This window comes from Helicoverpa zea, chromosome 16 (genome assembly GCF_022581195.2).
Source record: "Helicoverpa zea isolate HzStark_Cry1AcR chromosome 16, ilHelZeax1.1, whole genome shotgun sequence".
Lineage (NCBI taxonomy): Eukaryota > Metazoa > Arthropoda > Insecta > Lepidoptera > Noctuidae > Helicoverpa > Helicoverpa zea.
Genome location: NC_061467.1, coordinates 689369 through 706382, shown reverse-complemented (window position 1 = coordinate 706382; position 17014 = coordinate 689369). Strand labels below are relative to the sequence as shown.

General features: G+C 34.4%; 1 protein-coding gene across 1 annotated transcript in view; it reads left to right on the top strand.

Moving 5' to 3' along the window:
- The first annotated feature begins 859 nt into the window (after nt 1-859).
- The window catches only part of LOC124637673, a 58644-nt gene continuing 42489 nt past the window's right edge, over nt 860-17014 (top strand). The window contains exon 1 of the mRNA XM_047174297.1: nt 860-978. Coding sequence (XP_047030253.1) covers nt 860-978 — 119 coding nt within the window. The remainder of the gene's footprint in view (nt 979-17014) is intronic.

Here is a 17014-nt window from a genome sequence, read left to right as displayed (position 1 = left end):
AGACGAATAAAATAAGCTCAAACACGAGGTAGTAAATAGATACCGTTGAGGACTTCCCTCGTCTCACTGTCGTCTCCATCGTCAGGTCAGGTCTTAACCTCCACAGTTTTGTGGTGTCGGAGACATATACCCGAATGACAAGTTTTTATTCGATATGTGCTTACAATTTCCGAGAGTTCCATAATGTTTTAAGGTTTCTATCACCAGACCCTGGACCCTGGAACTATTTGGAAAGTAAATCCTTTTAAACAATAAAATGATTGTTTAAATCGGTTGGTAAACGACGGAGTTATGCACGTACTTACGTAAAAAGAATACAAACGAACTGAGAAACTCCTCCATTTTTTGAAGTCGGTAAAAAAAAATCTCGTTCAATACCTCGTATTTGTCGATTAATATTATAATGCATTTCAATTAAGGTAATAAAAGTGGAATAGTTAAGAGTTCGTAAGCATATTTTTCGTAGTATTGAATAAGAGTCAAACCAGTTTTTCTCAGCACTCCTGGGATAGATTTCGAAATATTTCGGTCTGGGACCTATTATAAGCCTATGGAACATAATACACTATGCAGTTACTGTGGGCAACTCTTGAGCCCAACTTCCATACAAAGAATAGCATTGTCCTTTTTCATATTTTTTTCGTAATCCTCGAATTATCCCGGAATCGAAATACCTGAATCTGGCAACCCTATACCTAGCACCTGTTACACAAATGTCATGTCCCAAGTTATCATCTTTAAATATCAGTTTAATAAATTAATTTACATCATATAAAAGTATTCTTTTCGTTCTAGTTAATACAAAATTTGCAGTGTGCTGCCGAGGGTCTTCTAATGTGGGGGTTTCTGTTGCAGCGCTATGACGCCTCACACGCTGAAGGTGGAAAACTGCTCTTCACACTGCACCACTCCATCCGAGAGGCAGGACAACGTGGTCTCCGTGAAGGTCGGCTTCATCCACATCAATCCAGCGTCCAAGTGAGTCCACATTCATCATACTAGGATTAATAAGCTCGTGGAGAAGTTACATCCATACATTTCGACCACAGAATAAGCAACGATTGTCGCGGTCAGTCCGTGGGTGGGTGACCACCGTGTTATGACGAGATCCTCCATACTCCGGAACTCTGATAATCGTAAAGAGTATTCAGAAGCCAAATAGTCTGAAAAAGGGGTAATGACTAGTCGGAGGGTTGGGAAGGTTAGATAGGCAGTTCTACGTAAAATACTTACAAACCTTAAAGGCCAGTTTTAGTAAATACTAGGTATTTGCAAATAGACACTTTCAAGAACCAAAATGGCTCCGGTTTTGCATGTTCAATATGTAGCCTGTAATTATTATAATCGTCGGAAATATGGCGGGATTGGATGTACACTAATTAATAGAGAGATGTAAGTGCACCATTACTGAGCGCCATCTTGGATTAATATGGCTTCCTTATGTCGTCTGTAAATATCATCTGTACTAATATAGTAAAGAGGAAAAAAGTTTTGATTGTTTGTTTGTAGCTCTGAAACCGCAAAACCAATTTGAAAAAAAAATGCACTGTTGGAAAGCTACATTCTTTTCGAGTAACATAGGCTATATTTTACATCGGTACGAGCTATATTAGTACCCATGTGACGCGACTGAAACCGCGGGAAAGAGGTTAGTTTACAATAAATATAATGACTCCTATATTTACTTAAAATATAGACACGAAAGTAACTAAAGTCTTTACGCTTTGTTCTTTGTTGACGACTTTGTAAAATGTAACGCGGACGTTAGTCAAAATTAATATTAAAAGTAAAATGTATGCATGCAATATACTATCCCTACTAATATTATAAATGCGAAAGTAACTCTGTCTGTCTGTCTGTCTGTTTGTTACGCTTTCACGTCTGACCTGATTTTAATAAAATTTGGTACAGAGATGGAGTTGACCTTGAGAAAGAACGAGTTGTCTTGGAAACGCGCCATAACCGAACTCTACGCGGGCGAAGCCTCGGGCGGAAGCCAGTTGTAAATAAAGCCAATGAATGTTTTTCTAAATATTTAAGATGTTTGATGTACCTACCTTGACCTACTTTGACGTCTATTTTTTAAGCATAAGTGATTTTCGTTCAAAACAGATTATGAAACCCATTTATAAAGATAGCTTCGTAAAACTCCCTGAAGCTGCGAATCTCTTATAATAACATTAATAATCTCGTATCAAAGAATTTATAAATAAAGCATGTTTTCTTACGAAGAAAAGCAATTGTTTAGTATCCAATTCCTTTTTATAAAGCTTTTGTCTCGGTAATATATGAAATCACTTACGAAATTCGTAAACTCACTTATTTATGAGATGTTCAGAAATAACAACATTAGCCGTTTTTTACATTTCTGTTCTAAATTAATTGGGTTTGATCATTTCTTATTTGTCCGAATATTTCAAACTCGGAAACAACTGGTGCGTTTTTATCGGTTTTCAATTTATTGGTTTTCTGAGAATAAATAATATTAAACACCGAAAAGGTTACGGGAAATACTTAGCTAGAAACTTACTAAATACCTACATACATTATGTTTATACAAAGTATTGTTTTATGCACTATAAAAACGGAGGAAAAATGTAAAAGGAACAAAATTATTTTAACGAAAGCCACATTTTTAATGAAAAATCATTTGTTTGAAGTATTAATTAACTTACTGGACGCTTCATCATTTACCCTTTCATTTCTCTAACCGCGTTTGTTGCAAATGCTGAACTCGTTAAGGGTTTAGCAGCTGAAACACCTTTTACAAAGTATATTTATAGCTAACTGATAAACTCAGTTAGACTCAACTACGCTAGGTTAAGCAGATTACTAAATATTAAAACCTATTACCTCCTAAAAACTATCCTGGTATTACCTGGTCTCATAAGTACCTTCAACTCCGCGCATTCGGATAAAAATAAGCCAAGCCTTTCTTTTGATGAATAATTGAACAATTAACACTAGAAAGACCAAGACAGACAAATTGGCGGCAAGGCAATTTCATTGTAAAATATTTCACAAACTATTTCTTTGTTTCTTTTCATATTTTATGATTTTTCCTAATTTGCTATTGTAACCGTTACATTGACGGTGCGCGGTCTGAGTAGGTATAGCTTGAAGCCCGGCCCTTCTAGTGTTAAAGAGGTTTACGAATCAGTCCAGTACCTCCAGGTAAGCGCGTTCAAACAAATATACAAACAAACAAACTCATCACCTAATCACAAAACAGGCACATAAGAAGTAAGTAATGAGTAAAGATTCACTAGGGCTTCTACTTTTCATCTCAATTCGTATTTTTGCAGTCATAATATAAATTGGGATTAAGTGCTTATAATTTTCGTAGCTCCCGTGATCACGATTTCTGAAAGTACGCTGAGTACTCAAGCAGATTAGATCCGGAAGGTGTTTGACGAAACAGGCAATTAGTCTTTGTGAAAAATTAACAAGTATTAGGTACAGAGACTAGCAGGTCACCTTTCATTATTGTGATAAGGTTGAAAATCGATCGAAAAAACTCTGTATTAAGCGAGCTATGAGGATTTATTTAAGCATACAAAGTAGAGTAGCGTACAAGGTAGACGCATAATTTATTTGAGGTAAAACACAGTTTTTTTCACAAACAAAGCAGTTTCATCTCAAAGCTCAAAGTCGCTCAACGAGCTATGGAGAGGGCTATGCTCGGTGTTTCTCTACGTGATCGAATCCGAAACGAGGAGATCCGTAGACGAACCAAATTCACCGATATAGCCCACCGGATTAGCAAGTTGAAGTGGAAATGGGCAGGCCATATTGCTCGCAGAGCAGATAGCAGATGGGGCCGAAAAGTGCTGGAGTGGAGACCACGGACTAGCAAGCGCCACGTCACACGACGACGACGTCCACCAACGAGGTGGACAGACGACCTTATAAAGGTCGCCGGAAGACGCTGGATGCAGGTCGCTTCCTACAGGTATCTGTGGAGATCAAAGGGGGAGGCCTATGTTCAGCAGTGGACGTCCTATGGCTGAGATGATGATGAAAACACAGTTTTTGTCCATCATCATCCTCCTACCTCTATCCCAATTTTTCTCCTTACATGCACTTCTATCTGCTGTTATTTTACAGGTAACATTCTTTCTCACCATATCGACTTTCACACTATTTAAAAAATTGTACATATTATACAAGATAAATAAGATACAACTACATAATAGATCTATGTATAAAACTACTAATAAGTTTTATTCTATCGCAGAATAAAAGAAGGCAAAAACGATTCCTTTGTAGTAACATACATTTATAGTTGGTCCGTTTAGGGTCCCGTTACCAAAGCATGAAACCTTAGCCGCCGTGGGACATAAGATTTTATCTGAGTTATTTTTGTATCATGTTTTGTACACTAACAATATTGAAAACGTTTACCTTTTTTCTTTTGTTTTTTTTTTTTTTACATTATATTGACATTATGGATGTTTAATGATTGAATGCAATTAAATGGAAATCAATAAAATATATATAAAGTAGGTAACTAATATTTGCACGCCGAAATTACAGGCAGAATAAGAGAACCATTGTCAACAATTTACCAACCTTCTGTACCTTATTTGAGCAAATAAATGATTTTGATTTTTGATTTTGAAAAAAAAAATGTAGGCAATTTTTATTAAAATAATACTTGATAATGATTTTTGGGGGGAAGTAAAAAGGTACTTAAGTAGAACAGTAAAACTACTAGATCCAGCAAGTTTAATCAAATAAATGACGAATGGGTATAACCTATTTGTACTTGCCTACGAAGTCGTTTGCATTAATTGCATTTAAAAAGTTATTGTTTCCTGTCGATTTGCTTATTTCTAAATTGAATCACAAATTCAATCAGATGCAACTGTGACTGTTGTCACAGTAAATAAAGAATTCCATAGTATGTAAGTATTGTTTATACGGGACCCCTAGCATATTCCTATTTGCATTAGTTATACCTACGGTTTTGATTCCTAGACATTTGAGCCATACAATATCTTACTGTCCAGCGTCCTGAGATAAGATTTACTATTACGATAAAATATTATATAACATTACAAATGAAAAAAGAAAATAGGAATCTTTTGTACGTAATACATTCTCACGTGTGATTTGTTTTTGTAAATATGTAGATAGTGTACCTACATAAGGCCATATGTATGATGTTTTCTTGATATTTCGAAACTAAGGCACCAATAAAAAGTGTCAAATGAAAGTAAGTATTATAAGGAAAACATACATTTAAAATGTGACTTTAATTTTAGACGCCTGTCAGTTATATCTTTTCATAAGAAATTCATAAAGTTTTCCGTTCAAATATTAAGATTATACCGAAGATAATAAGATTATTTGCCGATTATTCTCCATAAAACTCAAACGTTAGAACCGTCCACCTAGCTTTTGACGTTTCGAAAGAACCTGATGCAATAAAAACCTATGATTTATATAAGCAATATCTATTCCGATTTAAGATTTCTGACATAACGAAGATTTTATACGAAAGTCACAGAAATGCTGACTCGTTAGCCTGCGAAGACCAGTAAATTGTAAGTAAATACTGAATAGGAACAAACTTTTGCTAGAAGACAAAGCTAGGAGTTTCTGAACTAAGTCTCAACCCTATCGATTATGGAGTTTCTAGAGAGTTCGGTGACACAAAAGATAAAAGGTACGGAGTCACCGACGGAAAGGAAAATGATGAGAATCTTTTGGAACTTAAATCAACATCTAAAGTGTATTTTAGTGGAAAGTTTTTATATAAGTAGATAGAATTACTTACAGTGGTTTATTTTAATTATTATAACAAAATACTGTAGAGTGATTACTGAGGCCTTAAGTAAACTAAGATTATTTGTACAAAAAACTTTGTATCAGAAATTCAGTGTGTACTTATATCGAGTTTCGATTTAGGTAAGTGCTTAAGAAAATTCTTATGGCCGTTAAACCACGTAGCAAGTAGGTATACCTTTTCTTATGTATAAAAGAGGTTCAGGAGTCTTCAAAAACTCGGCCAACAAACAAACAAATACAATCGAATCCAGAACCGTTTTCGTAAGTCGGTTGCCAAAATAAATTAAACTTCGACGGTTTCTGGGAAGGACCAAAAGTTTACTTTTCCATAGGTAATAGTAAAAAAGTATTACCTAAGATGAATACATGGATTTTTTCCACAAAGTTTATAAGTCCTGCCTGATTTCGTAAATTGAAACTCCAAATAACCAAAATTCGTGAAAAAATATAGATGGACGATATTAATAAAATAAAATACCAGTCGAACATAAAACCTTCTCTTTTTGGGAGGTCAGTAAAAATAAATCTGTTCCCATCCAATTCTACACATTTAATTTACTCTTCCATCACTCAGCTTTAGCAAAAAGGACTTTGACAGCGTTTAGAGCATCCACATACTGCAGAATAAACAGTCGGCCGACAGTTGATGCTATGGTTGTCAGTTTTTAGGGTTCCGTAGCCAAAATGGCAAAAACGGAACCCTTATAGTTTCGTCATGTCCGTCTGTCCGTCTGTCCGTCTGTCCGTCTGTCACAGCCGATTTACTCGGAAACTATAAGTACTACAGTGATGAAATTTGATGGGAATATGTGTTGTATGAACCGCTACAAAAATATGACACTAAATAGTAAAAAAAAGAATTGGGGGTGGGGCCCCCCATACATGTAACTGAGGGATGAAATTTTTTTTTTCGATGTACATACCCGTGTGGGGTATCAATGGAAAGGTCTTTTAAAATGATATAAAGTTTTCTAAAAAACATTTTTCTTAAAGTGAACGGTTTTTGAGATATCAGCTCTCAAAGTCGTAAAAAGTATGTCCCCCCCTCTATTTTTATAACTACGGGGTATAAAATTCTAAAAAAAATAGAGGTGATGCATGCTAATTAACTCTTTCAACGATTTTTGGTTTGATCAAAGTATCTCTTATAGTTTTTGAGATAGGTTGATTTAACTGTAATTTACGGAACCCTTCGTGCACGAGTCCGACTCGCACTTGGCCGGTTTTTAGAGAAAATCTTGACTTCAATCATTGCTTTAATTCGGTCTGATACAGGCTAAATACCTGATCTTTGTAATGTGCGCACTCCCATATATCTCCGTACTTATCAAGCGCCCAATTAACCTCTTTTCTGTCGCTAAATATAAAACAATAGAAAATCAATTGTGTCTCGCGTATATCTGCACTCCGACATACAACGGGTTAAACTGTCGGCCGACTGAAAAGTCTCCAGTTTGTACTCATACTTCAATATATCACCTTTGTATTTCGGCGGCCATTGTTATTCCGAGCACAGACACAACACGCCTGTAGCTAAGCGTGCGTGATTTGATCTCATTCATCATGTATCCAAACTGTCTAGATGTTTTTGTAACATTTTTGTTAGGTTTTTGCGAGAAAATAACAATATAACGTCATGTTTTATTGTTCCATGTAGTTTGTATTTAGAGACCCGACGGGAAGTGCTAAAAAGAGAGGAAAAAAGTAAAACAAGGCATATATAGGTACCTACAATAACAAAGATTTACCGTTCATTTCTTTTCTACAAAATTGTACAGAAAAAGGTTTCTTCCAGCCCCAAGATTAAGTTAGTTCCTTTCTCCTAATTTACCTTTTCTATTACTGGGGTTGTGTCATTCCGTGCTTGCATGTGTGCGTAACGCATTTGAAGCACCATTTCACGTGCCGAAGAATCTTGTATGTGTTGTGTGCCGTACTAACTGGTTTATGACAGACACATGCATGAGAAATGTATACACATATATGTATATACAATATACACATAATTATTTATTATTTTGTAGCTATATATTTTCTAAAGGGTAACGTTGTGCAATCATATTGTAATTGATTTATAAAACGACTCGGGAAACCAACACAAGACGTTGTTTTTTTCAGTACAGTATACCTACTAACTTATTTATTGTTTACCTGCCAACACACATTTTACAAACATCATTTTCAAGGGTGTGAAAAATGGTACCTACACACGCATTTTCCGTAACACCCTGAGCGGGAAAACGCCTGTATTTTAATTAATTTCGGCAACATTCCTAATTAAAAAGGTTGAAGTTTTTATTGTGCCGTTACGTGTGCCAAAATTTCATCTGGCAAAATACTGGCATGTTGACTTTAGCGTTCCACTTTCGAAATATTAAAAAAAAGTTTGATCATCGACAAGTCGGGTTATGTTGAATTCAGTTTGTTTCAGTTTTCTTTTATTATTTACTCAGGCTGTGTTTCAAGCAAACGGAGCTAGAATAATAGTATGATTCTAACCTACTCAAGTATTCTTGCATTTCTCTCTTTAAAACTATTTGATAGGTTGATATAATAAGTGTTTTAGGCAAAATCACCAAAAATAGTATATAAGCAGGATAATTTAATTTGTTAATTCTTTATTAAGGATAATTTAATTTGTTAATTCTTTAGAAGTAAGAAAGAACATCTGGAAATAACAATTGACTCATTTAAAGACAAAAATAAAAACATAAATATTTTATGTCTAACAGAGACTTTTATTAAAGCTGGCGATGAGAGCAATGTTAACTTAAGGGGATACAAATTAGCTGATTGGTTCTCTAGGAAAAATAAAAAGAGAGGAGGTGTTTGTGTATTTTGCCAGAACTTTGTTGAATATAAAGTGATAGAAAAAGTAAAACAATTCGCTAAGGAACAAGTTTTTGAGTGTTGTGGCATTGAACTGCCACAATACGACATTTTAATAATTGTCCTGTACCGGACGCCAAACTCAAACCCGTTTACTTTTCTAAAAACATTAGAAACGATGTTGTGCAAACTTCGTAATAAATTTAACAAAAAAATAGTATTACTAGGTGACTTAAATATTAATATACTATGTAATAGGAAGGATGGGAAACACGACAGCGTATCTGAATTGAATAGAATAGCATTAAATTTTGGTCTACAGTTACACATACAACAACCTACTAGGAGACACGCATGTCTGGATCAAATTATTAGCAATATAAAAGAATCGTCTTGTGAAGTCATTCCATTAGGACTATCAGATCATGAAACGGCCCAGTTAATGTCAGTGCCGATTGAGACAAAAATCACACCAGATCGATTCCGAAAAATTACGAAACTAGACTTTAACTCCGAAAATAAACAAAAATTCTATTATTATCTATCTAATTTAAATTGGTCTGAAGTATATAATGAACGAGATGTGAATACAGCGTTTGATAACTTTCATAAAAATCTTATGTTATTTTACCACCTTTGCTTTCCTAAAATTACAATAAAAATAGATGTAACTAAAAATAACATGAAATGGATCAGCAAAGGGATAAAGAAATCGGCTAGAACTAAAAGACTCCTTCGCATCCAATACTATCGTATGCCTAATAAAGAAAATAGATACAAATATACTAAATATAATTATTTGATGAGAAAATGCATACAAAAAGCGCAAAGACTAAGTAATACTAAATATATAGACATGGCTAAAAATAAATGCAAAGCAACGTGGAACTTAATCAGGTATAATACAAATAATGAAAAGACTTATAACACACATATTCAGGAATTAGAAGTAGATGGAACAACTATAAATAAACCTATGGAAATAGCGAACCATTTTAACAACTATTTCATTAAATTAACTAATAAGGAGTTTGATAGTAAAATAAACAATTACAAAATTAATCAAACTGACTCAAGTATATTTTTACGGCCCGCCACTAGTTATGAAATTCTTCGAATAATTAAATCACTCAATGATAGTAACGCAACCGGATATGACCAGATAAACACACAGATCATTAAATTAGTTGCCCCAATAATAACCCCGATACTAACTCATTTGATAAATCAATCGATATCAGCTGGTGTATTTCCAGACGGATTAAAAATATCCGTAATCAAGCCAATATATAAGAAGGGTGATAAAAGGAATGCCTCTAACTATAGACCAGTCGCTTTGATTCCTATTATCTCCAAAGTTTATGAGAAAGTTATGCACTCAAGAATACTACAATTCATAAATAAATTTCAAATACTAAAAAAGGAACAGAATGGCTTCCAAAAAGGTAAATCTACTACCCTTGCCGCATTCTCATTAATCAGCAAAGTTATAAAACATATAGATGACAAAATACCAACCACCGTAGTATTCTTTGATATGTCAAAAGCTTTTGACTTCGTATCACATGACCTACTACTAAAAAAATGTGATAAATATGGCTTACGTGGTAACGCTTACAATTGGATTAAAAGCTATCTCACAAATAGATCACAATTTGTTGAAATAGAAAGTAAGGGCCACGATCTAAATTGGTCTACCTGCCAAAGCACGCAAATTGAAAATAAATTCGGGGTTCCGCAGGGTAGCATTTTGGGACCATTACTTTTTCTTATTTATATAAATGATCTCCCAGATGTAACCGACTATACCTGCACACTTTTTGCTGACGATGTATCGGTAACTATACCTAAATTTGATAATAATTATGAGCATGAAATTAACACTACAATAAATGAAATAGCGAAATGGATGGAAAATAATAATTTAAAACCTAATGTAGACAAAACAAATTACATACAATTTTACAACAAAGATGCAACTGGAACGAGCCTAAACTTAAAATTAAATGAAAAACCACTAAAAAAAACGGACAAAACCACCTTCCTAGGAATAGTGCTCGATGAACGATGTTCGTGGAGCGGTCATGTAGAAAAAGTGTGCGGAAAAATCGACAGATTTGCTTACGCTTTGTGGCGATTAGGTAATGTTTCCACAAAACAGGCGACTATGCAAGCCTACCATGCATATGTCGCATCAGTATTAAGATATGGCATCTTAATATGGGGAAACTCGGTGCATGTTGGCAGAGTTTTTATCTCACAAAAACGATGTATTCGAGCAATTTGTAATGTGGATAATTTGACATCATGCAAACCGCTTTTCAAAAAGCTAAAAATCCTAACACTTGCTTGCATTTATATAGAGGAAGTTTGTAAATTTACTAAATCATATGAAGATATTATGTTTAAGAAACTTGGTGATGAATGCACATTTAACTGTAGATTCCCAAATAAATTAAATTTACCATTTATGAGATCCGAATTGTACCGTAGAAATTGTTACCCAATGTGCATTCGAATATACAATAAGCTACCATCTCGCATTAAAGAACTACCTATGAGTAAATTTAAGAAGTCCCTCAGAAATTGGCTTATTGACAAATGTTTTTATACAGTTAAAGAATACCTAGAGGAGAAATAGAATTATAATAGAAATTTAGCTATTAGATTATAGGAAAACTTAAATATTTGCATGACTAATTTATAAGTCGAATATAGTGAAACCATTTTTTGTCATTATATTTACCATCATAATGTACCTATATTCTAGCAAATAAATAAATTTCATTTCATTTCATTTCATTTCATATATTGCAAAGAATAAGAAGGTTAGCAAAACACGGTCACTTAAGCACGGATAAAGCTGATAAACTTCTCAAAGCCTTAAAGAGAAATTTATCCTATTTATTTTTGTAAAAATCGAGTGAATTTCTTCCTTGGTTCACATTTATGTTTTTTTTTTTCAAATTTACCTTTTATTGTCTGACCTCTCTCCTTCTTTCTTGTGTCTCCTCTCTTTCTTGGTGCAGTTGACAGTTCTGTCAATCAGTACAAAAGATGCTATTTTTTTTGTCGGTGGCAAAGTTTTATTACGAAACATTACGTTCGGCACGTTTATCTAGAATACTTATTAGAATAGCTCACACGTTCCGCGAAAAATATAAACACAGTAAACAAATTGGTTACATATTAAGTATTTTGTTATTGTTAATTGGTAGGTAATGGTTTTGATGGTATTGTGTAAAATCACCAGAAATGTAATTAATGTAACTATGTTCTAATAACTTTATTGTGTGGTTTATTTACATTGAATGGCAAAGAATGTGTATTTATTAAAGGAATTGTGATTGACGTAAGTACCTAGTTCTTGTACAAGCGCGAATAAATAGGCTACATTTGTGAGTATTTTATGGATGCTAAATTATTTTGTTTTAGTTTATTATAACCTATTTCCTATGCAAAATGAGGTATATTTTATGTGTTATTGTACAATGGTATTCATTGTAAATAACATATGAATATACCTGTCTGGTTGGATCCATTTCATCAGTGATCCATCGTATTTCCTCGTATATGCAACGTCGAAGCTTCGAAAAGCAAATAGTTGGTAATTCGTCTCGACGGCTCCGAATTGAGATTGATTTCGGAACAGAAAAGACATCTTATTTGGTTATGGGCGCCTGGTACCGATAGGAGTAGTTTTTTGTTACCTTAGTAGGTATAAACGTGCTTCGGAAAACCTAGTAATCTACTAGTAAAGGGTGACTGGTAATTAGTTAGGTACTGATACTTTAGTGATACTCACGATTATAAACAACTTTCCCTAAGGAAACTTTTTTATGCTTTTACTAGTTTAATAAAAACTACGAAACTGGCGTCTGAAATTGAGCACAGCGCTGGCGCCTTCTCCCGATGATTGTTATGGCGTTTGTATTCAAAAATCCTTGATTGATAAAAAATAAATCCAAAGGTGGATCCACACATGGTCATTCGTCTCAACAAAAGTCTGGGTACGGCTAAACTGTATCAGGAAAACCTCACATAGGTAATGAATTTATCCCAAAAGTTGAATCGTCGAAGTTTTTAGTAACACACAAAGATAAAACTCGGGTATTGCAAGCCAAATAGAAAAAGTTTGAGAGTGTATTTTAATGATAAACCTGTTTATTTTTTACTCAGATTTTTCGCTTATTATTTACTTAGGCATTCTGTTTAGCTATTTTTTGTATTTATCTAAAACGTGTTCAACAAATTGTTTATTGAGTAAAGTTAGTCCACTTTTTGCACTACTTTTCTTCTATAAATATTATTTTATTTTATAAAATTACAATAGCTGTTAAATGTACTAGTTATTATAAGCTAATAAATATTTCCTATTATTTCAATTTTTAAATGTAACTTATCTGGTATAAAAACCTCATTTTTCTCAAACCTAAGCCTCCACTTAAAGTAAAAAAAAAAAACATCTGAATAGTATGAAAACTCCTTTTTGGAAAAGGTGTACAACATTACAACATCTTGTGTAAGTTTGCGTTTCTGCCAAAAATGAAAATAAAATAAAATGAATAGAGAATTCAGAAATAAGGATTTTTCAATTGCTGTACGGATATAGGCAGAGAGAGGAAATCTCGACGCTAATCCGTAATTGGGTTGTGGATGTCAAGTGGCAGTTGTCTATGACAACTCTTTGGTTGAAGCTGGAAGCTGCTTAGTCCCTGAGCCGAGCTGATTGCAAAGTCGAACGCGCCATTTTTATTATTTAAAAACTTTTTGCTTGGGCGCTTGGGTCGTTCTATTTTTAAATTTTGACAAACATTTGAATATTATCAAAAATAAATATATTTTTAATCTGTAAGGTTTTATTTTTCTAGCAGTGTGGATATTAAGAGATGGAGTTTTTTGATATTTTGTTTGTTGATCATAATAAATAGAAATAAAAAACAATTTTAGCTTTTTCTCAGGGACGTAAGGGAAACCTTGGAAAGGAAGCTACCATAGCATTATGTATTTGAGAAAAATCTTAGCAGATGTTAAAGTCATCACTAGAAGAGAATTTAATGGTTCATTAATCCAAACACTATATTCATTAGGCCATTTATATGTTCACTTCGTTTAGTTTTGCTAATTGCAGCCGTTGGACCATTGCCGAGATAATAAATTAGCTCTATAGATCACTACTGTGGATTTCGGAGTTCTACACGGAATATAACTTAGTTTTCTCATGATAAATTAATCCCACCCAAAACAAAAATGTGAAAGGCTGCCAAGTTCGATAATATGGGAATGCTTCGCCTATAAAAGAAGTGAGATCTGAATAAGTACCAAGTTCCATACACATACCTCAGTTAAAAATAGTTACTTTTTAATGATGTTACTTGGCAAGTTTTCACACACCTTGTTATAAACCTACTAAACGCAATGAATCAAGTATATAATTTTCTATTAAAACTTGCCAAGTAACATCATTCAAAAGTAACTAATTTTAACTGAGGTATGTGTATGGAACTTGGTACTTATTCAGATCTCACTTCTTTTATAGGCGAAGCATTCCCATATTATCGAACTTGGCAGCCTTTCACATTTTTGTTTTGGGTGGGATTTCATTTATTTTTGTAAGGTTGTTTATTTTATTTTTTTCTTATGATTAAGTCAGTTAAGGAAATATCTCATTTCAATTATCTTTCAGATTTTTGAATATGCACTATGCTTCTTACAAAGAAATGAACTAGATTAACTAAATGGACTAGATTTACCAACTGACTGACATGACCTGTTATCATATATTATGTTCGTGGATCAAAGTTACACATTCGTTATTTTCGAAAGTGACTCACACTTGGCCGTTTTCAGATTTTTACTTTACTTTGACTAAATACAAACCTTTGTTACGAATTTCAGATCGGTACGACCATTCGAAGATATATTATATAAATATAGATTTTAGTTCGTTTTAGTTCCTTAGGGGTATAAATTTACAGCGGGTATAAATTTACACCTTCATTATTTTGAAACTGACTCACACTTGGCCATTTTCCGATTTTTCCCTTTACCTTGACATTAAGACCTACCTCCATGCCAAATTTCAAGTCAATACGACCATTGGAAGTGGTCTAGGTTTTTGATGAGTGAGTCAGTCAGTCAGTCAGTGAGTGTATAGTAAAAATAGCGATTTTCTGACGTCAATATCTCAAGACCTACAATAGGTATACCTATTAATGAAATTTTGTATTTTAGATAAGTGAGGGGGTCTCAACAGATACTAGAAATTTGATATGCGTAAATAAAATAGATTTTGAGTTATAGGGGGGTCGAATTTGGCCCGAAATGGTTCGTGTAATATAACCCACGGCCGGAGTGTCGCTTTTTTTGCTCGAACTTGACGGACACACTGCCGTGTGTCTAGATAGATATGTTTTATATATTAATCTAGTAAGTATTAAAAGGTTATAATTGTTGTAGAAGATGTAAGTGAAACAAAACGTTCTGTTAAACCGACATCATAATAGCACTTTCTTCTTGTTTTATTTTTTTTCTACGAAACCGCATTAGACTATTAAATATGAAAATCAATAAGCACCAGTTCATAGACACTTCATATTTCCACTCATTCGTTTTTCGTTGAATAATGATTTCCATTGCTTTCATTCTGAATTATGTATTAGACTTTTTTGCACACATTTACAAAACACTGAACAAAGGCGGACTTATTTAACTCTTTATAATTAAATTACAATCAAACACGGGCAATTAGAATAATGGGGTTTTTTTTTTAACTACGACATCGACTAATCAATATATCTACTTAGGTACAGGTTATATCTGTGTTTTTAACTGCCTCGTTGGTCTAGCTGTCGCAAGTGCGGCTGCTGAGCACGAAGTCTCGGGTTCGATTCCCGAGTCGGGCCGAAATCGCTTTGTGGGTTTTAGAAGACTTTCACAAAGCAGCCCGGAGCCTGGAAGCTGGTGATTGATTCACCCGTGCATCGGAGAGCACGTAAATGTCGGTCCTGCGCTTGATCTCTCTCCGGTCGTGTCGGATTACCGTCCCATCGGGCTATGAGAGTTAAGGAATAGTGAGTGCACCTGTGTCTGCGCAAATGCTCGTGCACTATAATATGTCCTGCGTAGTTGGCTAATCTCCTTACATGAGAACAGCCGCCGTAGCCGATAATCGGCTAGGAGGACATCATCATCATCATCATCATCATATCTGTGAACAATATAAACTCCCGCTAGACATCCTCACTGCATGCTAAACCTTCTTGTTGAATAAACCTTTTTAGATAATCATCACGCTGGCAGCTTTGAGATTATGACAGATAGCCGAATAAAAGGATGATGGGTAAAATTGGCCGGTATATCCAATAAAAACCATTCGCATATCAAATGATAGCTTATACCCTAAGCTTCATTTTTTGTTATGGGCAAAACCTTGTAAACCACCGGAGAACGAAGATATAGCACCTGATAGCATAGGATAGCCCATGGACTGGAACCACTTAATTGCGTATGGGAGGGATGTTTAAGTGCATTATTATTGTCAATAACTGTCAGAACGGGTCACAGAAGGTGTCTGTGCCCATATTTTCCAAGTTTATTGAAAAAAAAAAGATTATTTAGCAGGTAGTATTTACAACGTATGGTGTACGTATTCCGCCGTTCTGGTGAGTCTAAACGGCATAACCAATAAAAACGATTCGCATATCAAATGATAGCTTATACCCTAAGCTTCATTTTTTGTTATGGGCAAAACCTTGTAAACCACCGGAGAACGAAGATATAACACCTGATAGCATAGGACAGCCTATGGACTTGAACCACTTCATTTTGTATGGGAGCGATGTTTAAGTGCATTATATTACTGTCCATATTAGTCAGGACATATCACAGAAGGTGTCTGCGCCCATATTTTCCAAGTTTATTGAAAAAAAAAAATATTGAGCAGGTAGTATTTATAGCGTATGGTGTACGTATTCCGCCGTTCTGGTGAGTCTAAACGGCATAACCAATAAAAACGATTCGCATATCAAATGATAGCTTATACCCTAAGCTTCATTTTTTGTTATGGGCAAAACCTTGTAAACCACCGGAGAACGAAGATATAACACCTGATAGCATAGGACAGCCTATGGACTTGAACCACTTCATTTTGTATGGGAGCGATGTTTAAGTGCATTATATTACTGTCCATATTAGTCAGGACATATCACAGAAGGTGTCTGCGCCCATATTTTCCAAGTTTATTGAAAAAAAAAAAATATTGAGCAGGTAGTATTTATAGCGTATGGTGTACGTATTCCGCCGTTCTGGTGAGTCTAAACGGCATAACCAATAAAAACGATTCGCATATCAAATGATAGCTTATACCCTAAGCTTCATTTTTTGTTATGTC